General features: G+C 58.9%; 4 protein-coding genes across 12 annotated transcripts in view; 3 read left to right on the top strand and 1 right to left on the bottom strand.

Annotated features, from left to right (window-relative positions):
• The first annotated feature begins 3 nt into the window (after positions 1-3).
• Positions 4-9336, top strand: PALB2 (partner and localizer of BRCA2). Of its 4 annotated transcripts, XM_050980030.1 has the most exons (14): positions 4-75; positions 150-209; positions 299-386; positions 675-698; positions 806-2701; positions 3406-4202; positions 4424-4507; positions 4613-4774; positions 5158-5243; positions 5523-5684; positions 5837-5953; positions 6267-6354; positions 7365-7513; positions 8484-9336. In XM_050980030.1, the coding sequence occupies exons 1-14, from the start codon at positions 25-27 to the stop codon at positions 8713-8715; spliced, it is 3996 nt and encodes a 1331-aa protein (XP_050835987.1). In that variant the 5' UTR covers positions 4-24; the 3' UTR covers positions 8716-9336. The 4 variants fall into 4 exon arrangements, with proteins under 4 accessions (XP_050835987.1, XP_030085516.1, XP_030085515.1 ...); XM_030229656.2 differs by lacking the exon at positions 675-698; XM_030229655.2 differs by lacking the exon at positions 675-698 and having other exon boundaries at positions 299-416.
• A 136-nt stretch (positions 9337-9472) lies between these two features.
• Positions 9473-12196, top strand: NDUFAB1 (NADH:ubiquinone oxidoreductase subunit AB1). The gene is made up of 4 exons (XM_030229822.2): positions 9473-9751; positions 9856-9943; positions 11267-11373; positions 12025-12196. The coding sequence occupies exons 1-3, from the start codon at positions 9488-9490 to the stop codon at positions 11356-11358; spliced, it is 444 nt and encodes a 147-aa protein (XP_030085682.2). The 5' UTR covers positions 9473-9487; the 3' UTR covers positions 11359-11373; positions 12025-12196.
• A 2386-nt stretch (positions 12197-14582) lies between these two features.
• The window catches only part of LOC115484288 (nascent polypeptide-associated complex subunit alpha, muscle-specific form-like), a 7287-nt gene continuing 385 nt past the window's right edge, over positions 14583-21484 (top strand). Inside the window, exons 1-9 of the mRNA XM_050980002.1 lie at positions 14583-16250; positions 16354-16466; positions 16539-16597; positions 16922-17085; positions 17179-17341; positions 17411-17602; positions 18538-18762; positions 19400-19550; positions 19701-21484. The exon at positions 19701-21484 is cut by the window's right edge and continues 385 nt beyond it. Of these exons, the coding sequence (XP_050835959.1) occupies positions 14894-16250; positions 16354-16466; positions 16539-16597; positions 16922-17085; positions 17179-17341; positions 17411-17602; positions 18538-18762; positions 19400-19550; positions 19701-19775 (2499 nt within the window). The 5' untranslated portion in view covers positions 14583-14893 and the 3' untranslated portion in view covers positions 19776-21484. The remainder of the gene's footprint in view (positions 16251-16353; positions 16467-16538; positions 16598-16921; positions 17086-17178; positions 17342-17410; positions 17603-18537; positions 18763-19399; positions 19551-19700) is intronic.
• TNRC6A (trinucleotide repeat containing adaptor 6A) overlaps positions 19802-21484 on the bottom strand; it is a 43425-nt gene continuing 41742 nt past the window's right edge. For all 6 annotated transcript variants that reach the window (XM_050979996.1, XM_050979997.1, XM_050980000.1 and 3 more), the window contains one exon: positions 19802-21484. This exon is cut by the window's right edge and continues 1048 nt beyond it. The gene's annotated coding sequence lies outside the window, so the exon portion shown is untranslated.

The following is a 21484-nucleotide window of genomic DNA, read 5'->3' as shown; positions in this document are numbered from 1 at the left end:
CGCGCCCGCCGCGCCCCGGTTGCCATGGAGGCCCCGCCGGCAGCGGCGGCCCTGAGCGGCGCCGACAAGGAGAAGGTGCGGGGCCGGCCGGGGCGGCGGGACCGGGACTGGGACATTCCCGGGCCCATCTCGACGGGTATCTCTTGCAGCTGCGGGAGAAGCTGGCGCTGCTGAGGCGGGAGTACAGCGAGACCGTCATCCGGCTGCGGGTGAGCAGAGCGGGCCGGGCCGGGCAGGGCCGGGAGCACCGGGGCACCGCCAGCCGGTACCAGCCCTGCCGGGTCTTGTGTGTCCGCAGCGGGCACGGCGAGCCGAGCGAGCCAGGAGCCACGGCCGGCGGGAGCGGAGCCCCCCAGGTGGGAGCCGGGGAGAACGGGGTGCTCCAGGTGAGAGTCGGAGAGAACGGGGCGCCTCAGGTAGGAGCCGGGGAGAACGGGGCGCCTGCCCCAGGTGGGAGCCGCAGGCAGTCCCCCAGGACAGGGCTGTGGGAGCACCCGGGGACCCGGTGGCCACTGTTGCCCCCACGGACCATCCTGCACCCGGCCCTGCTGACCCTCACTCCGGGCCCCGCTGTCCCCTCGGCCACTGCGGCCACATCCGCTGCCCCACACGGCCCTTGCCCTGGGCTGAGCCGTGCTCTGCAGTAATGTCTGCTCTGCTTCCCTCCTCACCAGGTCTGCAGTGCTCTGATCCTGACTGTAAGATCCCCATCTTTCCCTGATAACAAAGCCTGATTTTACCGTGTGATGTTTTTCTTGGACAGGACTTCAGGAGTACTTTACACGTGTGGCATTTTTTCCCCCAGGTTCTAGAGATAACACATCTCCTAGTGTTGACAGAGATGGGCCCTCCCAGTTACAGACTAAAACCTGCTCTGATGCTGACACGGAGAAGACAACATCTGACACAGTTAAGCACATTCCAGAATTCTCCAGTGATGAGGTTAGCCCGCAGGACAGCTCCTTTGCAGAAAGCTTTCAGGCAAGCCAGGAAAACCTGTGCTGTGGGACCATCAGGCCTGTCCCTGTGGAGAAAAAGCCCCAAACCTCCCGAGGCATGATGAAGCTGCGGAGACGGACGAAGGCTCTGGAATCAAAGGAAAGGGAATCAGTGCATGATGTGCATCTAATCAGTGCTGGTGAAATGATGAAAAATCAAATTGCCAGTGCAGAGGAGCTTCAGTCACCAGTGTTCAGGCACAGCAGCCTCTCGCACACTGAGGAACCTGCTCAAAGGGCACCTGGGGCAGTGCTTCTGCAGGGAGAAAGAAATAGTTTCACTCCTGATGCAGCATCAGGGCTTGTACAGGATGTGTTTGAGTGCAGTGTCTCTGCAGGAGAGCCTGAGCTGTCCCCACATGCACTGAGGGACAGCAGGGACATCTGGCAGCCTGAGTCCTCAAGGGCTGTGGCCACACCTGATGGACATGAGCCTTGTTCACAGCATGCAGACTCTGTTTTACTTGACCCCAGAGGTGATGGCAGAGAAGAATCCCCCAGCAGAGTAAAACAGCTGGAGGGTCAGAGTTTGTGTGAGGATCAGGGAGAATTACATGGGCTTCCAGATTTGATGTCAAAAAATGAAATATTGCCTGACAGCAGAAATAACAGCATAACCGAGGAGAGCAAAAACCATGAAAGACATCCAAGTGACACTAATACCTTGAATCCCTGTCCTGCAGATAAAGCTCTGGACACTGCTGAAGAACTGCTGGAGAATCAACAGCTTGAAATTGAGTCAAGGCTCTCTCCTGCTGCCAAGGTGGTGGCTCCCGAGGGCTCGCTGAGCTCTTGCACAGTGGTGGAAGGGCTGCTCTTCCCCGTGGAGTACTACGTGCGGACAACTCGCCGCATGTCCAACTGCCAGAGGAAGGTGGACCTGGATGCTGTAATCCTCAGCCAGCTGGGCAGGAGCAAGAAAGGTCAGCGGAGTAAATGCAAGCAGAAAGATGCAAACCCCAATCAGCCCTCGCAAGAGAGAGCTGAGGGTGATTTGGAGCCAGGGGTTGGGCCCTTCCCTTTTCTTGGGGCAGAAAATGATCAAGCAAACTCAAGTAGTTCTCAGAAATCCCTTCCTGCATCCAGCAGCAGCAGCACTTCTCTTGAATCCATTTCTCAGAAAAGCATCACTAGCACAAGGCAAGAGCAGAGACCATCCCAGAGGAAACAGAAGGGAAGAAGAAAGTCTGCCTGCAAAGCCCCCATGCATCCAGTGTCACAAGAGCTTATAGAGAGTCAGGATCCCACACTGGCCAATGAAAGCAGTTCTCTGCTGTCAAATGAGAACCAGAGTGAAAAGGAAAACTGTGATGCTAACCTTGAAAGGTCATCCTCAGATGAGAGGAGATTGTCTGGAGCTGCAGCCCTGGGGTCTGCAGGGCCAGGAGTGACTGGAGCTACCCAGCCAGCGGGTTCTGACCCTCCTCCGGGCGGGAGCCAAGCGCCAGGCAAATGCCATAAGGCTCTGTTAGAGCGTGTTCAACGTCCACTCCACAGCAGAGATTCCCTGAGCCCAGGGAGCGACACTTTTGCCAGCCGTGTGGGAGAGGTGGAAGCCAGTGCTGCTGTGTGTCAGGGAGATAAACATCCAGTGCAGCGTGTGAAGAGGCAGCGAGGAGCCGAGCAGCTCCCTGGGGTCAGTGTCCCTCTGCGCCGCTCCCTGCGCTGCTCTGCCAGGCACAGGCCCCCGACAGGCTCAACAGGTACTTCTCACACACAAACTCCCCAAAATGCCCCATTTCCCCAGACAGGGAACATCCCTGTGAGTGCAGGCCCTGCTGTTCACACCCTGCTGTGTTTATGCAAGAAAATACTATAGGAGTTAACTATTAGTCTTTTAAAAATGAGATGTATTTATTTAAAAATAGATTATTGTGGTGCCCATGTTCCTTGAACAATTCCAGAAACCTCTGCAGGGAATGAACAGAGGAAGAGCAGGGCTGGGAACTTACTGAGCTGCCCTTGCTGTTGGAGTGAAGGCTGTGAACACTAGGGCTGGTTTGCCAGCAAATGAATGTCCATCTGTTCCTCCAGCTGAGTCTGCATGCTAATGATTATTTTCTCCTTTATGAGGGTCTGTGAATATTGTAAAAAGAGAAAGTGTAGGGAAAAAAACAATAAACCAGACTGACCAAGCACTCAGGCAAATCTCTCAGGCTTTGGTGGTGGTCATTGAGCTGAAGGCTTTATCCAGAGGTACAGAGTAACTGCAGACTATAATGTCTTTCCAGAAAAGAAAGACACTACAGTCTGCAGTTACTGTGTGTAACTGCACTTCTGTGTGTTAAGATAAATATGGTGTTTTGATGTTTTTTAAAATTCAAGTCACCCTTCATGAGAGATTCTGAAAAGGCAAGTTGCTGTTTGTTTTATAATGTGATGTTCTGTCTTGTATTTTTGTGTTTAGATGACAGCAGCAGAGGATGCAGCAGTCCCATGGGTTCACAGGGTCCTGCTGCCCTTGGGCTCCCTGCTGCGGACCCCGACACTCGTGGCTCCCTCTTCTCCTTCCGCAGCCTCCAGTGGCTGGTCCCTAAGCTGGGCATCAGGGACTTCCACTTACCAAATGAGGAATTTGGAGTGCTGAAACTGGAGAAATTGAAATCTTCCCCTGTGAATGATTTGGAGGATTTTGTGTCTGGGGATGGTGTGACTCCAGAGGACACACCAGATGCACAAAAGAAGCCAAAAGAAAAAAGTCGCAGAAGTAATTTGATTTCACCTTCCAAAACTGGATTGCCTGAACTCCCTTGCATGGAAAGCCTGACTTCCAAGAAGGAGCTTTCCACCCATGAATTGCTGTTTACTCCCATGGGGACTGTCCTAGCTGAGGCTCCCACTCAACCTGAGATTTCCTTGTCTGTTTTCCCTGCTGTGGGTGCGACCCCAGGTGTTTTACCTTCAGTGCACACTGAGGTGTTCCCTGACACACCTTCTGTACCTGCCTTGCCAGTGACCCCACCTTCCCCCAGCGGAGCAGGTGCCCTGGTCCTGGGGGATGTGGCACACAGAGACCCTGCTGTGCCACTGCACCCTGACAGCTGTGCTGCCCAGTCTGCCAGAAACCAGGAGAAGCAAGGTACAGCATTGCCTTCAGCAGCTGAAAGAGGTCCTGAGACCAAATCTGATGAGATTGTGTCCTTGGAGAAGCATCAACAGCAAGAGAACAAAGAGCAGGAATCCTGCAGAGCTTCACCTGAACAGGTAACAAGCTGGGATCTTTGTGAAGGGTACTAAGCCAGTGGTTTTGTGGGCAAATCCTCTTTTTCCAGAGTCCTGTCTGACTTCTGGGAAAAGTTCTCTTTGCATGGATCATAGCAGTGGCATGCAGTACCTGCATGAGAGCGACAGAGAGCCTCATTCTTTCAGGTGCCTAATATAATTTCAAAGTTGAATTATCCTCATTCTTTACTTTGTTCATGCAGATAAAAGATGTAGCAGAGCAGTTGACTGCAGTGCTGCCGGATGGCCCCAGAGAAGAGAGCTTGGAGTTTGTGTCAGAGCTGAAGGTGGGAGAGCAGCAGGGCATTGTTACCGAGGCAGCAGCAGCTCTGCACACAGTGCAGCAGGCAGTGCTGTGTGTCAGAGGACAGCAGCAGTGTTTGTCTGGGCAGGACTGCTGGTGCTCGGGCGCGGTGGACGTGGGCGCGGTGTGGTGGGCAGCAGCTGGCTGCAGGGAGCTGCGCGTGGTCACTGCCTGCGAGAGCGCTGTGTCCCTCTGGCAGCCACGGGCACCCGCCTGCTGGGCAAGGGTCTACACCTGGCACCTGAGAGAGGTATGTACACACTCCTCACTTCTGGAATTGAGGGCACCTTCCTTGCCCCATGTGTTAGTTCCTGAGGTACAAGGAGCTTGGAGCTTGTATGGTTGCATGTTATCTGCTGGAATTTAATACCTCAGGCACACAATGGTGGCTGCACTTCACTTGTGCTTTTTCCCCTTAGGGTTCCTCGAGACACGTTTTGTCTCTTTTATCAGCTGGGATTGTTTAATTAGGCAGCCAGTCAGCAGAGAGTGCAGCTGTTCATTTTAGTGTGCTTCTTGAGAGGTGTCTGAAAATCAGTCCTGCTCCACATCACTTTACTTGAAACACTCTAGAAAATGAGAATAAAGTCAAAGGGACACTGTGGGTGGTTCTGAATTCTCGTCTTGTTACAGATTCCTGTAATCCAGATTGTTCCTCTGCCAGACACCTGTAACCTCGTGTGTGTAGCCCTGGGAGAGCTGGAGATTGGAGAAATAAGGTTTTGTATTTATTTCTTACTAGTGCTTTGCACCCTGAGGAGCTGCAGCTCAGCTTCTTGTGAGAAGTAATTGAAATGATCTTTTTACTAATGTGGCACTTTCTCAGTTGCTTTTAACAGTTGGAAAATGTGGAAGGGATTTCTAAAAATCAACTGTAAAGACCTGTTTATTCACCTCAGAGCTGGCAGGCTGGTTGAACACAGACTGATCTTTATATGCTACTGCATATTTGAGTGGGGCTTCCTCCTGTCATGGTGTGTGCTTGTGTCTTGATTTAGGCTCTTGCTTTATTCTTCTGAGACTGACTCATTCAAGCACTCCGTAGTGAAAACTGGGAATATAAAGGCAGTTGTTGGGCTAAATGACTGGAGGCTGGTGAGCAGCAGCAGGACCATGCAGGAGCAGCAAGTGGAGATGGTTTTTCTCTCAGAGACAGGGGGGTGAGTTTGGGGGTGCTGCTTGGGGGCGGTGTCCGTGTGGTGGGTGGGATAAAAGCGAGGAAACACCTCGGATGTTGAGCAGTGTCATGTTCCTCTTCCAGAACACACAGTTTTTGTTTTCCCTGCTCTTCTATGTGCTGGTCTCCTTTCAGGAGCAAGGACAGGCAGACTCTGATGCCCCCTGAAGAAACTGTTACAGCCTTTGCTGAAGTAGAAGGGATGAGAGAGGCCTTGGTGGGCACCACTGCAGGGAACAGCGTTGTGGTTTGGTGAGTGTTTCCTCTGCCACACACAATTTAGGGGCTGGGGGCAGTTTCAGCAGCTGCAGGGCTGTACAGGGCTGCTGGCTGGCTGCTGAGCCACCATGAAATGGTGGTTGTCAGAGGGCCAGTGGTCAGTGTGGCACCACAGTCAGACAGCCAGGGAATTGCTGTAATTCCATTGCTTTTGTATCATCCTCACTACACCCTTCCTGGCTATTGGCTTCGTTTGCTTCATGTGGAACCAAACCCATGTCCATCCTGCACAGGGGTGTAACTGTGATTAGAAATGAGTCAGAATTTGTGTCTTCACCAACTGCAGGAATCTGAAAACAGGTCAGCTCCTGAGGAAGATGCATGTTGGTTATTCCTACCCAGCTTCCATCTGCCATCGAGCATATTCTGACTCCGTACGTACACAAAATTCACAGTTCATGCTTGGGCTGCGCTGACTGGGATGGGGATATAAAGGATTGAAGTTGCTAGGGAGGGTTGAATTGTCAGCTCTGTTTCAATACACTGCAAATAATTCAAGGGTAAACAGGAGGAATAAATAAGCTACACTGGCTGCCTTGACTCCTGGCTTTCTGCAGAGTGCTAATAAAGAGGGAGCAATGCATCCTGGTGCATTCCAAAGCTGCAGCATGCTGTGTGTGGGAAGCAGAAGTGCTGTTGCCCAGGCCTGATGCTTGGCAAGCCTCTTCCATGTCACACGTGGGTGCTGCCAGCATTAGAATCCCTCTGTGAATGGTTCCTCTGCACATACATGCCCGAGAGAATGGACTGTGGGAAACCAACATTCATACTAATCTTCTTTCCCCACTTGCTTCTACCTGTGCTGTGATTCCTCATGGGTTTTTGTGGTTTATCAAGGATTTGATTGTTTTCAGTGAGCATGTAACCTTTTGGGTTGTTGCATTGTCCAATAATGGTGCCTTGGGTCAGACTCTTTGGAGTCTTCCTCACATTATCCATCCCAGGATATTTCATGCTGGTTTGTGACTGTTCTGAGAACTACTGTTTTCAGTTGTGCTGCTTTCCATGGAGTTTTTGTTACATTTTAAGCTTTTAGGGATTAAAATGTGACCCAGAAATTTTTCTTCTTTTGTTTTTCGAAGTGTCACCTCATCCTATGTCAGGTTTAGCTTTTTGAAACAGGAAGAGAAATTCATAAATCCCTTGGGTCACTGAGCTGTCACTCTGCTGTGTTGCATCAGCCCTTATCAGCCAGCAGCTGCTTTTGCTTTTATCTAATTTGATAAGGAAAGTAAACCATTTCTGTTTTCCTCAGTAAAAATAATGCATCACTGTTCATAGGGCTGTGATTAGAGAGAGTCTAGCAGTTAATTTTTGGAAAATTATTTTGGTTTTCCTCCTCCTGCTGTTGTTTTTAGTGATGTATTTTCCCTCTCTGTATCAGGGCCTTTTGTTTGTTGTTTTAAGCCACCCTCATGCCAAAGAGAGCGAGTCCTGTGGAAGCCCAGCGTTCCGTGTGGTGGCCTTCAACCCGCGCACGGGCCGGAGCGCGGCGGTGACCTTCTCCTGCCTCCCGCCCGGCCCGGCAGGCAGGCGAGTCCTGGGGCTGGGCTGGGCTGGGCTGGTTCCTGCGGGGCTTTGGGAGAGCCCCTGAGGAGCGGGCGAGCTCTGGCAGGGATCCAGCGGCCATCTCCCGGTGATAAGGGGCTGCGTCCGGCCCTGCGTGCGTCCGGTGCGCGGGCTGGGGGCCGGGGGCGTGGGCTGCTTCCTGACCGCTTCCCACTGCAGGCTGCGCGCTGACCCCTCGCCCTGCCAGCTCTGGCACCGTCACCACAGGGCCGGCTTTGTCCCCCGGGAGTGGGGGAAGTGTCCCTGGGCTCCTCGGGGCTGCCTTGTCCCCCTGGGACTGGAGAAGTGTCCTGGGCTCCTCGGGGCTGTCTTGTCCCCCCGGGACTGGGGGAAGTGTCCCTGGGCTCCTCGGAGCTGGCTTTGTCCCCCCAGGACTGGGGAAGTGTCCCTGGGCTCCTTGGCTGAACCATGCTGCCTGGTTTGTTTGTGTGGAGCATCTGGCTGCAGGCACATGGCCTTTTCCTTCCTGTGCTGTGTTTTGAGGCATCAGCAGGCTCAGCCTTGCATTTAAGGCTCAGCCTTGCAGTGTCCTTACACAGGAAATGTGATGGATGTGGGGTAATAGTGGTGGACCAAGATCTTGGTTACTGAACAGTCATGGAATCACAGAATGGTTTGGGTTGTAAGAGACCTGGGCAGGGACACCTTCCACTAGACCAGGTTGTTCCCAGCCCTGTCCAACCTGGCCTTGGACGCTTGCAGGGTTCTTTTTTAAGAGAACTTCTTTGTAAGAATACACCTTTTTCAAGTGTCTTCTGAGTCAGGAGGATTTCCTTGGCCTGCTCCCTTCCCACTTGCACCAGAGGAACAGTCCAGACTGTTGGCTGCCTGCAGTTGCTATTAATCTTTAACTGAGCCCTGAGCTAACTAAGCAAACGCTGCCGTGGTGTTTTTGCACATCCCCTGCCTCCTGCTGACCCCCGTGTCCCCGCAGGTACCTGGAGGGTGACGTGTGGGACGCCGCGGGAGCCGCCGTGCTGACGTCGGGTGCGGTGGCCGTGTGGGACCTGCTGCGGGGCCGCTGCACGGCCGTGCTGCCCCCGGGCCCCGTGGGGCACTGGGCCCTGGCCCGCTGGGCCCCCGGCGGGGCCGGGCTGCTGGCCGGGTGCCGTGATGGCACCGTGCACCTGTACCGGTACCGGCCCCCGCAGCCGGGAGCCGCCTGACGGGCCGGGCAGGGCCGCACACGCTGCCATTAAACGTGCTGCCTTGGGAACCAGCCCGTGTGTGTTGTCACTGCTCTGCGGGGGGCTGCGGACAAGGACCTGGGGGCTCTCATGGACACCGAGCTGTCCTGAGCAGCCGTGTGTCCTGGGGGCCAAGGAGGACAATGGTGTCCCCAGGAAGAGCATTTGCAGCAGGTCAAGGAGGGGATCCTTCCCCTCTGCTCAGCCCTGTGAGGCACTTCTGGAGAGCTGTGTCCAGCTCTGGGCTCCTCAGGACAGCAGGGACGCGGAGCTCCTAGAGCGAGTCCAGCAGAGGCTGTGGAAATGATGAAGGGACTGGATCATCCCCCTGACGAGGAAAGGCTGAGGGAATTGGGGCTGGTCAGCCTCTAGACCAGACACAGCTGAGAGGGGCCTTATCAATGTGTGTAATTATCTAAAGGGGCTGTGAAGAAGATGGACCGGGCTCTTCTCAGTGGTGCTGAGCAATAGAAGAGGCTACCAGGCATGGCAAGTTCCACCTGGAAACGAGGTAGAACTTTTCTGTGCAGTGACAGAGGAGCAGAGTCCAGACAGGGTCTGGAGTCTCCCTCAGTGGAGGTGTTCCGGGATCGCCGCTCCCGGCCCGCTCCAGCCCGGGTCACGGGACCGCAGCCGGGGTCACGGGATCGCCGTTCCCGGCCCGCTCTATCCCGGGGCGCTGCGGCCGCCGCCCGGCAGAGGGCGCTGCAGGCGCTGGACTCGCCGCGCGGCGCCCGCCGGGACAGCGACGATGGCGGCCCGTGTCCTCTCGTCCTGCGCCCGCCGCCTGCTGCCGCTGCCCGCCCGCCCCGCCGCGCTCCGCTCCCTCCGCCGCCTGCCGCCCGCCGCGCCCGCCCCGCAGGGCCGCCCCGCGCCGCCCGCGCTGCTCCGGCTGCCGCGCGTGGCCGCGCCGCTCTGCCGCAGCTTCTCCGAGCTGCCGCCCCTGACCTTGGCCGACATCAAGGACCGGGTGCTCTACGTGCTCAAGCTCTACGATAAGATCGACCCCGAGAAGGTGAGCGGGTAGGGAGGCAGGCGGCCGGGCCGCGGGCTCCGGTGTAAAGGGAGCTGGCGCCCCGAGCGCGGCCCGTGTCCCGCTGACCGCCGTGTCCTCCCCAGCTCACAGCCGAGTCCCACTTCATGAAGGACCTGGGCCTGGACAGTCTGGACCAAGTGGAGATCATCATGGCCATGGAGGACGAGTTCGGTAACGGCGCCCGGGGCGGCTGGGCCGTGGGAGCGGCGGCACCGCCGGCCTGTGCCGTGTGGGGCAGGGAGAAACGCACAGAGACGGGCAAACCCCGCAGGGCCGGCCCTGGGAGCAGAGCAAACCGCATAGAGCCAGCCCTGGGGGCAGAGCAAACCCCACAGAGCAGGGCAAACCCCGCAGGGCCGGCCCTGGGGGCAGGGCAAACCCCACAGAGCAGGGCAAACCCCACAGAGCCAGCCCTGGGGGCAGAGCAAACCGCGCAGAGCAGGGCAAACCCCACAGAGCCAGCCCTGGGGGCAGAGCAAACCGCACAGAGCAGGGCAAACCCCACAGAGCCAGCCCTGGGGGCAGGGCAAACCCTGCAGAGCAGGGCAAACCCCACAGAGCCAGCCCTGGGGGCAGGGCAAACCCTGCAGAGCAGTGCCAGGAACAGGGCAGACCCCACAGATCCACCAGTGAGCTGGGCACCCACAGCGGTTGGGAATATGGCCCTTTTTCTCGGAGCTCAGCCCCACTGGAAGCAGGAATTCTCTCCCACCCACCATGGGCACCAGCCAGGGAGGGGGAAAGGGGAGCAGAAGGTGCAGAGCTTGGCATCACAGGTCAAAAAACCCCAGACAGTCCAGGTTGGTTTTGCTCACCAGAATTTTTTTCATCCTTAATTCTAATAGAGAAAGAAAAGGTGTTTTTTCCTTATTGGTTTATATTCCAAATTTCTGGTTACTTCCTTTGGACTTTTTCACGCTTCCTGCTAAAGCTCATGAATTCTGGAGTAGGAGCCTAAATGTCACCTTGGGCCATAGATGTCCCTGGGGTTTGGTCACTGTCTAAGCCCAAGGTGGATGTTTCACTCTCTGAGCCTTTGCTGGCAGTGTGTCTGTAATCCCCAATGAACTGTGAGTGTGGCCAGGAGCACTGAAAAAGAAACCAGACATTTCTGGGCTGTTTGTGACCCATTACACTGCTGAGAGCCCTAGTGCCCTGCCCTGCTGTTTGCTCCATGCCAGCACATGTCAGCACGCTCAGCCTGAGGGGCTTCAGGTGCTGCCTGGAGCTCCAGGAACGTCCCCCTGCCCCACATCGGTGTTTGGGGAGCTCTGGGAGGGCATTGGTGGCTTTAGCAAGGCACGAGGGGCTCTGGCTCCTGCTGTGCCTGCTCTGTCCCCTGTCTGGAAACAGTGTCACTTTGGGCAGTGCAGTGACAGCTCTGGCTGATGCAGCAGCCCCTGCCTGTGTGTCGCCTGAGCCACCAGCCATCCCTTCCTCACCCTTGCTCCCTTTTCCATTGGTTTTGGGTTAAGTGTGTGCCTTTTCTTGCAGGATTTGAAATTCCTGACGGAGATGCAGAGAAGCTGATGCGCCCACAGGAGATTGTAGATTACATTGCAGATAAGAAGGATATTTATAAGTGAAGCAGTTGCTCATAGGTGAGCTCAGAGGTGCTCTGAGGGTGCCTGGGCACACACAGGGTGATGTGTGGCACAGGTGGGAGCCCAGCAGCTCGGGAGGGAGCTGGCAGCAGCTGTGGGTGCCAGCAGGGAGAGCAGGTGGGGGTGTTTTCCTGAGCCACCTGCAGCTGGAGAGAGCACGTGGGCTCAGCCTCTCCTCTCGTCCTGCCTGGCACATCCAGCACTCAGCTCCTCCCCGGGGCAGCAGTGGGTGGCAAGTTGCTCTCAGCCATGGTCCCATGTCCCTGTGCCCCTGGGCTCTGTGCAGGGTGTGTGGGGGCACCTCAGCCCTGCCACCACTGCCATTTCCTCTGCCTCAGCTGGGAAGGAAATGGGCAGGAAAGGGTTGTAGGAGCGGTCGGGGAGGGCTGCAGGGGAAATGAGGTGGCCTCAGGCCAGCCTGCAGCACTGATTCACATTCTTGCCTGTTCCTGTGTGGCTCCAGGCTTCCCCCCCAGCTCCCTGGGGCCCGGGGGCTGCAACCCTTCTCTGTCCAGGGCCAGGGTGGGAGCTGTGGCCTCTGGAGAGAACTGGGGGCTCCTTCTGTGCCTGTGTTCAGCATGTCCTGACCCACTTGTGTACCTTTGAATGCTTGGTGAGGTGCTAAACATGTGGATTTTGTTTTCCCAGGAGATGTCCCACACCAGGACTGGGCTGGTGCCGGCAGGGATGGACGGGAGTGCACACGCTGTCCCACTGCTGCCTTCTTTGGAAGCTGCATGTGGATGTTGTATTTAAAGCTGTCTGAATGTGTTGTCCTTTAAAAACAAGAAAAAAAAACAGGAGTAAAGAGTTAAGACCATTCTGGTGGTGGCTGTTCTGTCTCACACAGTGGGTGGATCCTGATGGTGGTGTTGGGTGTGAAGGATGCTCTGGGGACCCTGCCCTGAGATTTGGCTCTACCCTGCATGCTTGTAACTGTTTATTTCATCAGTGCTGATAAAAACAAGTTCTGTGTGAAAGGCTTCTGCTTTCCTGATGGAAAATAAGGGGGGGAATGATTTTCCTGCTGCTGAACAGCAGATTCCCATCGCTGTTCCTGTACACCCGGTTCATCTCAGCAGGGGAGCCTTGCTTTAACCCTCACGAGGCAGGAACGGGTTATTTCTGAACACTGCACAGTTTTTCCTCAGAGCCAAGAAACACTGACATGTCACAGCAGCTCTGCCAGGCTGGGAGCCAAGGAAGTGTCACTGGATAACAGATCCTCTGGCAATGGGGGAGGTAAGGATGGAAAACGGAGCAGGGCCTGCAGTGCTGCACATGGTGCTTGTGTTGTGGTGTTCTCAGGAGCTGCCCCTCCCTGTGAGATCCCTGGCAGACCAGCGGCCCTCTGCCTCTGGGGCCCAGGTGTTGTTCTCACTGTGCCCTTGGAAACTTCTCCATGCCCCACAGCCTGGCTGAGCTCTGGGGTGTTTTCTGAGCAGCTGCACAGCAGAGCTGGGGGCACGGGGTGGGTTTGGCTGCTGTGCCTCGGGTGGTTTCCCCGTGGCATGGGCACAAGGTGTCTGATGGTAAGGAGTGGTCGCTGGCTTCCCGCGGGTGTGGTGACCCTGAGGGATGTGGTGAGGGACCTGCAGCCAGAGCTGACATTGGCGTCCTGGGGGAGCCTTTGTCCCGGCACGGCTCACGGAGTGGGGACAGCCGGGGGCAGAGCACGTGTCCCGGGATGAACCGGTGGGAGGGGGACAGGCGGGGGCTGTGAGTCCCCCGAGTCCCGCAGGCGGCGGCTCCGCGCCGAGCCCCGGGGGCCGTGCCGAGCTGCCGAGCCCCGGTCCGCCCGGCCCGAGGGAGGGAGCTCCGGGGCCGGCGCTGGTGCCGGTGCTGGTGCCGTGGGGCGGGTCCGGGCCGGGGGCTGCGGTTCCCGGCGCCTCCGCCCCGCCGCAGCGGGGGCGGGCGGGGGCTTCCTGCCGCCGCCTGGCAGAGCCGCCCGCGCCGCGCCATGGAGCGGCCCCGGCTCCCGCTGCCCCGGCCCCGGCCGCCGCTGCCCCGGCTCCTGGCCGCCGCAGGTGAGCGAGGCGCGGGGAGGGGGGCACAGCTGGGAAAGGTCCCCGGCCCGCTGGTCCCTGGGCCGAGGATGCTGCGTTCGGGGGGCGGCGGCGGCAGGGCCGGTGCATCCCTGCCACCCGGAGGTCTGCGGCGGCGGTGGGGCCGGTACCGGCTCCGCGAGGGTCCGTGTGCCCGCTGGGGCTGGGGGCGGCGGCTGCTGCTCGGTGTCACTGGGACCTGTCCGGAGTGGGCCCGGCCGCGCGGTACCGGGGCGAGCGGGCAGCGGCGCGGGCACGCCGGCGGCGGCCGCGTGTGTTTTCCGTGTGGTCATTCGTGCCGTGCTGTGGCCATTCCGTGCCATGCTGTGCCACCAGCCCGGGCGACTCCGTGGCCTCGAAGGCGGGGGGTGCAGCCCTTGCGGGAGCCCTGGTGGGCGCTGGTGGAGAGCGGGGCCCGCAGGGTTCGTGGTGACCCCCGAGCAGTCCCAGCTCCACCGGGCGGTGACCACCCGCCGTGGCGCCTGCTGAACCGCCATTATCACCGGAGAGGGGCCACCGCGGGCCCGGAGCCCTGCCCGGAGCTCTGCTCGGGCACCGGCGCCGTGCCCTGCCCCGTTGGTGCCGGTGCTGGCACGTGGCGGCTGCGCCGGGGGACGACCGGGCTCGGGGTGAACCCAGCACGGGCACAGTGAGGCGGTGGGGCAGGGCTCGGCACTGTTCTCTGGGACCTGGGCAGGTGGCTCCAGCTGGGTTTGGGTTGTTCTGGAGGATCTCCTTCAGCAGAGCCCCCCCTCGGTCAACAGAAGGCAGAAAGAGGCGGCGGTCTCACCTCAGCGGTAGCCCCGGGTGCCTGGTGCTGGTGCGGGATGCTCGATGCCCAGCACTGGTGCATGCTGCTCCTTTCCCTCTCTCCCAGTGCTCGTGGAATGCTGCGCACGGCTTTGCCCGGCTCTGGGCAGCGGGACGGGCTCCGCTCTGAGCGCGGCCGACCCCTGCGCTCACCTGGGCACCGCGGCGGGGGAGCGCTGCCAGACAGGTACCGCCGCCCCTCCCGCGCCTCCGTGGCACCGAGTGCCAGCCTCGTGTGCTGCGGCTCGCCGGGCCCAGGGTCCCGCGGCGGCTGCCGTGGGTCGGAGCCGCTCAGTGCCCGCCCCTCGCCTCTGCCCGCAGATCGCCCGCAGCCGGGAGCTGGCACGGGGCAGCCGCCGACACCAGGGGCCGTGAGGCAGCTGTGGACAGAGGCTGGACTGCTGCCCTTCCCTGGGACCCCCGCCGGGACAGCCGAGCTCTCCAGCCCGCAGGAGAGCCCCAGAGGCCCCGGGCTGGGCAGGGAGGGGACAGGGCCAGCGGTGGCCTCCGAGGCCCCGGGGGCCGTGGTCTCTGCAGGCAGGGAGCAGCCATCCCCTGCTGCAGGGACCCCAGCCCCTGCGGGGGCAGACACAAATCCTGCCACCACGCACCCCCCGGGCCCTGACCCTGTAGGACATGTGACAGTAGAAGGTGCCACGACCATGCAGGGGACACCTTTGTATTCGCCACCCTCTGTGACAGTGCCAGGTTCTGCCAGGGGACAGTGGAGGTCCAGCAGCACCCTGTTGGGATGGAGGGCCATTGGGACACCCCTCATGCAGAGCCAGAATGACACTGTCCAGCTGGGTGACAGCAGCCCAGGGACCCGCCCAAGCACCGTGCTGGCCACAGACAGCTCAGGGCCAGGGACAGCAGGGACCTCACCCTTTGCTGGGGGACTGCAGAGGCTGCTGACCCCCACAGGGACACTGCAGGGGACACATTGGGGGCTGCCAGGGCTGTCAGGAGGACAGGGATTTGCTTCTCACCCACGGGAGGGTCCCCGCTCTGCCCCTCACCCCTCTGCATTGTCCCCTGGGCTTGGTGGGAGCCCTTTGGCCAGCACAGCCTGGCCAGCTGTGGGGACAGGCCCAGCCTCGCTGCCTGCCACACGCAGGGGCTCAGGTCTGTCCCTCCCCACCACCATGGCCAGCACCACAGGGGTGACATCTCCTGGCCAGGGAGGAGCTCTGGACCTGACCACCGGGGTCTTGGGCCCACCTGACAGAGGGGGTCCCCCTGGGCATGGTCACATCCCCCTGAGCCCATCAGCCATCCCAGGGCAGTCCCCTGTCCCCCTGGCCCCCGGCAGCCCCGCAGTGGCACAGGGTGGGGTGACACACGCCAGTCCTGGAACCCCCCACATCCCCCCGTCCCCACAGTCTGCCCCAGCCAGTGGCTCTGCAGTGACCCTGCTGCCGTCCCCAGGGACCAGATGGGGAGTCCTGGGATTTGGACCCACTGTGGGCGCCCCTCTGGGGGACCCCTCTCCAGGGCTGCCCCATTCCAGCTCAAAGGTGGGTCCTGCTGAGAGCCCTCCATCCCTGGGGGGTGCCCAGGTGGGAGTGGGCAGCCCGGCACCCCCGTCAGCACCTGGCCCTCCCCAGCAGCCAGCTTTATCCCAGCCTGGGCCTTCCCCAGTACCAACCACAGCTGTTGGTGTCACCAGCACCTCTGTCACTGCCACCATCACAGCTGCCACCAGCCCAGAAAGGCTCGGGGACATGGGGATGGCCACAGCAGAGCCACATCCTGCTGTACTGCAGAGGGATGTGCAGGGGGTGACATGGACATCCCCAGCTCATGTGCCTACTGTGATGCCCGGGCCCCCCCAGCAGCCCACAGATTCCCATGGTGAGGGCCCTGGGTCCTCCCCAGCTGCTGCGGACACAGAGCTGGCCCAGCCATCGAGCAGCCCCAGAGGGAGGACAGACACTGACACCCCCCAGGTGACACTGGCTGGGGTGGGCAGGGCCCCCCAGGTGTTCATCGTGGAGGATCAGCCCCCACTCCTGAGAGGTGAGTCAGGTTTCAGAATCCTCTGCTGGGGCACGGCAGGAGGGGGAGGTGGAGGTGGCTCCTGGGTGGGGTCATGACCTGCTGGACCCTTGTCGTCCTGCAGCACCCGTCCTGCGTGTCCCCTGTGAGCTGGTGCTGGACATGGGGTTCGTGCCGGCCCTGCAGGACCCCGGCTCCCACGAGCGCCAGGAGCTGCTGCACAGCTTCAACCAGACTGTGAGTGCGGGCCGGGGGCTGCGGGGGCTGCGGGCCGGGGCCACCGCGCTCAGCTCCCGCCGCCCCGTGCAGGTCACTCCGCTCTTCACACCGGTGCCTGGCTTCCTGCGGCTGGAGGTGACGGGGATCAGGTGGGTGGTGGCACAGTCCCTCAACGTGTCGGGGATCAGGTGGGTGATGGCACAGTCCCTCAACGTGTCGGGGATCAGGTGGGTGGTGGCACAGTCCCTCAACGTGTCGGGGATCAGGTGGGTGGTGGCACAGTCCCTCAACGTGTCGGGGATCAGGTGGGTGATGGCACAGTCCCTCAACGTGTCGGGGATCAGGTGGGTGGTGGCACAGCCCCGCAGCCTGTCACACTCCTGGCACGGGGCACGGGAGCTGTCGAGGACCGGGGGGCAGTGCCAGGGGAGCGGCACGCCCAGCCCCACGGTGTCCCCGCGGTGTCCCCGCAGGGAGGGCAGTGTGGTGCTCCGCTATGATGCGCTGTTCGCGGCCGAGCAGCTGCCGGTGCCGGGGCTGGACGAGCTCCTGGAGGCCGCGCTGGGCTCTGCCCGTGCCCGGCCGGGGCTGGCCGTGGGCATGGCCATGGCCCCTGTCCTGCGCCACGTGGCTCTGGGTGAGTGCGAGGCCATCTCAGGCCTGGGGGCTGCTGGCAGGGTGGGCACACGCTGGGCAGGAGGGGTGACAGAGCTGTGCCCTGTCCCCGCAGCACGGCCGCTGGACCCCTGTGCTCTGCTCTTCACCTGCCCGTCTGGCTTCGCCTGCATGTCCAGGGCAGACGGGAACGTGACCTGCACCTCCCTCTGCCACCGTGCCTACTGCAAGAACCACGGCATCTGCTCCCACGGCCGGGACCAGCAGCCCCGCTGCCAGTGAGTGCCCTGGGGACAGCCCGGGGTGGCGGGCGCTGTCCCCTGGCACTGACGGTCCCCTCGGTGCAGGTGCCCCGTGGGCAGCGATTTCTGGTTCATGGGGCTGCGCTGTGACTACCGGGTGACACAGCAGGGCCTGCTGGGCACGGCGGCCGGGGTCCTGCTCAGCATCGTGCTCCTGGGCGCCGTGCTCGCCGCCGTCGCCGTCCGCCGGTTCAAGGCGCTGCTGCTGGAGGCCAGGGCCGACCAGACCCGCAGCAGGTGGGAGCACGGGGCCGAGGGGGCCTGGGCTGGGGTCTGGGGGCTCCGGAGGGTGGGCACTCCTGCCCCTGCTGGGATCTGGGGGTGAGGGGCAGCAGGGAAAGCCATGGTGGGGTCGCTGGGCTCTGCCAAGGAAAAGAGCGTTGGGAGTGGGATAGCAGCAGTGGGAGGTGATGGAGGGGATGCTCCCAGCCACGGGAAGTGGGGTGCAGCCAGAGAGGCTGGCTGGGGGGCTGTGTGGGGCTGTGGGGGCACTGAAGGGCTGTGGGCAGATGTGGGGGATGTGCTGATGAGCTCCAACTACGTGGTCCCTGGGACCCCTCAGTGCTGCCTCTGCCCAGGGTCTGCTTGCCCCAGCGTGTCCTGCCCATCCTGGGGGGTGAGTGAGGCTCGGGCAGGAGCCTGACATCCCTGACAAAGCTGCTCATTTGGGAATGGGGGTCTGCTATCCTGGCCCCACTCACTGCCCGTTTTGTGATGTGCCGTGGGGATTGTTCCCGAGGAAACCTCTGGAACAGCTGCAAGCATGCGGGGCTGCGGCCAGAGGCTGAGCAGTGTCACGGGCTGTGTCCCCACCCTGAGTGTGTGGCTGGGCCCTTCCCTGGACCCAGGAAATTTGAGCAGAAATCTGCAATCTGTGCTGTCAAGCAGTCACTGGGGTTGTGCGCTCACGTGTGTACACACATGTGGTCCACACACGTACACGTGCCTCCCCTGTGTGTACATGTGCGTGTATCTGTATATGTGTGCACACCTGTGTGTGTGTGTATCCGTGTGTACCTCCTGTGTGTGCACACCTGTGTGTGTGTGTATCCGTGTGTACCTCCTGTGTACCTGTGCGTGTGTGTACCTGTGTACCTGTGTGTGTGTACCTGTGTGTACCTGTGTGTGTGTACCTGTGTGCACACATGAGCCCGTGCCCGTCCTGCCCGCAGCTACCGGCGTTTCTGCCGCCTGGACGATGTCTCGGCCCAGTACTGGTCCCGCTCGGGGCTGCCCTCGGCCAGCTCGCTGGACAACCCGGCCTTCAGCAACTCGGAGGAGCTGCTGCACCTGCAGGTGCTGGACAGCGGCTGCTGCGGCTGCCGGCGGGACACGGCCGCCCCCGCCGGAGCCAAGCGGGGCCGGGCGCCCTGCGCCCACCCACAATGCCGGCCCAGGTAGGGGGCAAGGCCTGGGCTGGGCTCGGGGGCTCTGCTCACTCTGGGCAGGGAGGGCTTCGGGGCACACAGAGCCCTGGAACTGTTTGCAGCCCTGCCCAGCCAGCAGCTGCTCCTCCTGGACAGTGCCAGGAGCTCTGACACCCCCCAGCCCTTGGAGTCCATGGAGCAGTACCATTTTATATTTTTATTTTATTTTATTTTATTTTATTTTATTTTATTTTATTTTATTATTTTACTTTACTTTATTTGACTTTATTTTATTTTATATTTTATTTTATTCCACGGGAGGAGCTGTGTCTGCTGGGACTGATGTAGGGGAGGAGAGTTCACATCTGCAGGAAAGGGTGGCTCTGTGTGCTCATGGGAAAGCCAAATCAGCTTCCAGGGTGTCCATGGAAAAAGAGCCCTGCAAGTTTCCAGCTCTATTGGCAAAGGGCAGGTTGGGCAGAACACCCCAGCTGTGGGCCCAGGGGGATCAGGAGCAAAGCCAGAGCTCCAGGTGCTCCCCTCTGGGACCAAGCTTGGCACTGCCCCAACAGCGACTTCATCATCCCCAGGGCACAGCACAGGCTCCTTCTCCTGCACCAGCCTGACTTATCCCCTTCTCCTAACTACCTGTGGATTCTTTTTGCAGTTTCCATTACGACTGGGACACCAGCTCCAGCAGCATGAATGACCCTATGGTGGACTCGGGCAAAGCCAGCGACATCTCGGTGTCGAGCTGGCCCACGGAGCCCATCCAGTGGGCTCCCTTCCCTCTCCAGCAGCTCTCCAGGCAGCGACCGGTGAGCAGGGGTCGGCAAGGGCTGGAGGGGGCAGGGTGGGCGTGCAGGGGGTGCAGCTGCCCGGGAGGGTGACTCCAGGGAAGCGCGGGGAGCCGTCCCTGGCCGGGGACAGCAGCCCCCAGGGACACAAGCCACGCTCACTCTGTGCAGCACAAGGCCCGCTGGCCGCAGCCGTTCTGCGAGGGGCTGGAGCTGGGCACGCTGGAGCGGAGCTGGACGGCCTGAGCCCACGGAAACAGACGGACACGAGGTTCAGCTTTAAAACCAACCACATTTTATTTCCACGTAACGAGCTCAGTGAAGGAATCCACACACTTGGACGATACAATCAACGCGGGTGTGATGTCAGTGATGTCAGTCCCAGCGGGGCAGAGCCCCTGCCCCGGCTCCTGTCCGCGCCTCGCGAGCTCTGGCTGGGACTGCGGGCTCCAGAGCGGGCAGATACAGAGAGGTGTCAGGACACACAGTGCTGGCATCCACCAGGTCGTGACTTTTGGGGGCAGTTGGGGCAGGAAGGCTGGCGGTTCTGGAGGGCGCATCGGGCTCTGGACGCAGCGGCTCTGCCCCGCGGCCGCCGCAGGACGAGCTCAGCCACGCCGGAGGGAGGGAGACACACGAAAGCGCTGCTGCGTCGCTCATCATGGTTCATGTCAATGAGGTATAAACACCAGGATGTTGTAAGCATTAAAGTTTATTTTCCAAAATGCTCTCCTTATTCGCACGTGTCCTCTGGAGCATCGAGCTGGGCACAAATGGTGGGGGCTGGAAATGGGGCGCTGTACGGAGGGCGAGGGCAACGGGGTCCCAAAGGTGCTCGGATAGAAAAGGAAAAGCAAGCTGCAGTTCTACACTTAGACTCTCATAGTCTCAGATGGGGAACGTTGAGGGAGATTTTTGCTAGAATAAAATGCAGATCTCTTCATAAAAAAATCAGTTTGCTAAAAGAAAACTCAACCTATGGGAATACAGAGCTATCGGTTCGGTCGATATTCTCATCGTATAGAAAACAGCCTACAAATAAAGTCACAAAAAATAGACAGTTATATGCTGAGCAGCCAAAAACATCATGATTTATTAATATCTGGAGAAACTTCATAATTCAAACACAACCAAACTGTACATTTTACAATCACATTCTATTTGTAAACAGTTAAAAGCCACTGACTTCTTTTGCATCTTCGGACACAAACATTAGAATCAAGGCAATGAAATGATGGCGATTTCTGCACTGTTAAAATTTTTACCCTTGCCTAGTCTGGAATTCACGGACTAAACAAGCATTCAATAATACCTTTTGTGGCAAGAGGATGTAACTCGTTCACTTTTGGGAGAACTTTGTCAACATGGAAACTCGATACACACACGATCTGTAAGCCCAGCCCGTGGTTACAGGATGCATAGTTACTCAGGTCGGCTTGGGGACACGGCCCCACGGTAACACAGTCACAGAGCAGGAACAGCCACTCGATGGGATTACAAAAACTCGGATAACTACGGATTATTAGCAAACCACCACCACTCACTAAGAAAAGACAGCGTCAAAAGCAGAATGTCCAACTCCAGCTTGAAGCGTTTTTTTTTTTGGCAGAGAAAAGTCTTACAGAGCAATAAGTATTATCAGTGCTAAAAGTTGAGTTTTTTTTTTTTTTTTTTTCCTATAAGAAACTACAAGGAGTTTTTACTGGGGAACTGGTTTTCCTGAGAGCCATGCTCTTTGATTTAGGATACAGGAATAGAAAACAAAAGGACATGGCCAAACACTGTTCGTTATTCCCAGAGATAGAAAGCATCTTTTTCATTCTCAATTTTTTTTTTTGTCTTTTTAAAAATTTTTAAAATGATGGAAGAGTAAACATTTTTCTCAAAAAACAAAAAAAATATTCTGTAAACAAGAAGGTGCCAACACAGGCACCCCCAAAACAAAATTGAAAGCC

This window comes from Serinus canaria, chromosome 14 (assembly GCF_022539315.1).
Source record: "Serinus canaria isolate serCan28SL12 chromosome 14, serCan2020, whole genome shotgun sequence".
In the NCBI taxonomy this organism is placed as follows: domain Eukaryota; kingdom Metazoa; phylum Chordata; class Aves; order Passeriformes; family Fringillidae; genus Serinus; species Serinus canaria.
This window is presented reverse-complemented; position numbering and strand designations above follow the sequence as displayed.

Bases quoted from the DNA above. Each gene is read 5' to 3' on its own strand.
- NDUFAB1 (XM_030229822.2), top strand. From the start codon at position 9,488: ATGGCGGCCCGTGTCCTCTCGTCCTGCGCCCGCCGCCTGCTGCCGCTG. The intron at 9,752-9,855 runs GTGAGCGGGTAG...TGTCCTCCCCAG, and splicing joins ATAAGATCGACCCCGAGAAG to CTCACAGCCGAGTCCCACTT. The intron at 9,944-11,266 runs GTAACGGCGCCC...CTTTTCTTGCAG, and splicing joins GGCCATGGAGGACGAGTTCG to GATTTGAAATTCCTGACGGA.
- PALB2 (XM_030229653.2), top strand. From the start codon at position 25: ATGGAGGCCCCGCCGGCAGCGGCGGCCCTGAGCGGCGCCGACAAGGAG. The intron at 76-149 runs GTGCGGGGCCGG...TATCTCTTGCAG, and splicing joins GCGGCGCCGACAAGGAGAAG to CTGCGGGAGAAGCTGGCGCT. The intron at 2,702-3,405 runs GTACTTCTCACA...TTTTGTGTTTAG, and splicing joins GCCCCCGACAGGCTCAACAG to ATGACAGCAGCAGAGGATGC.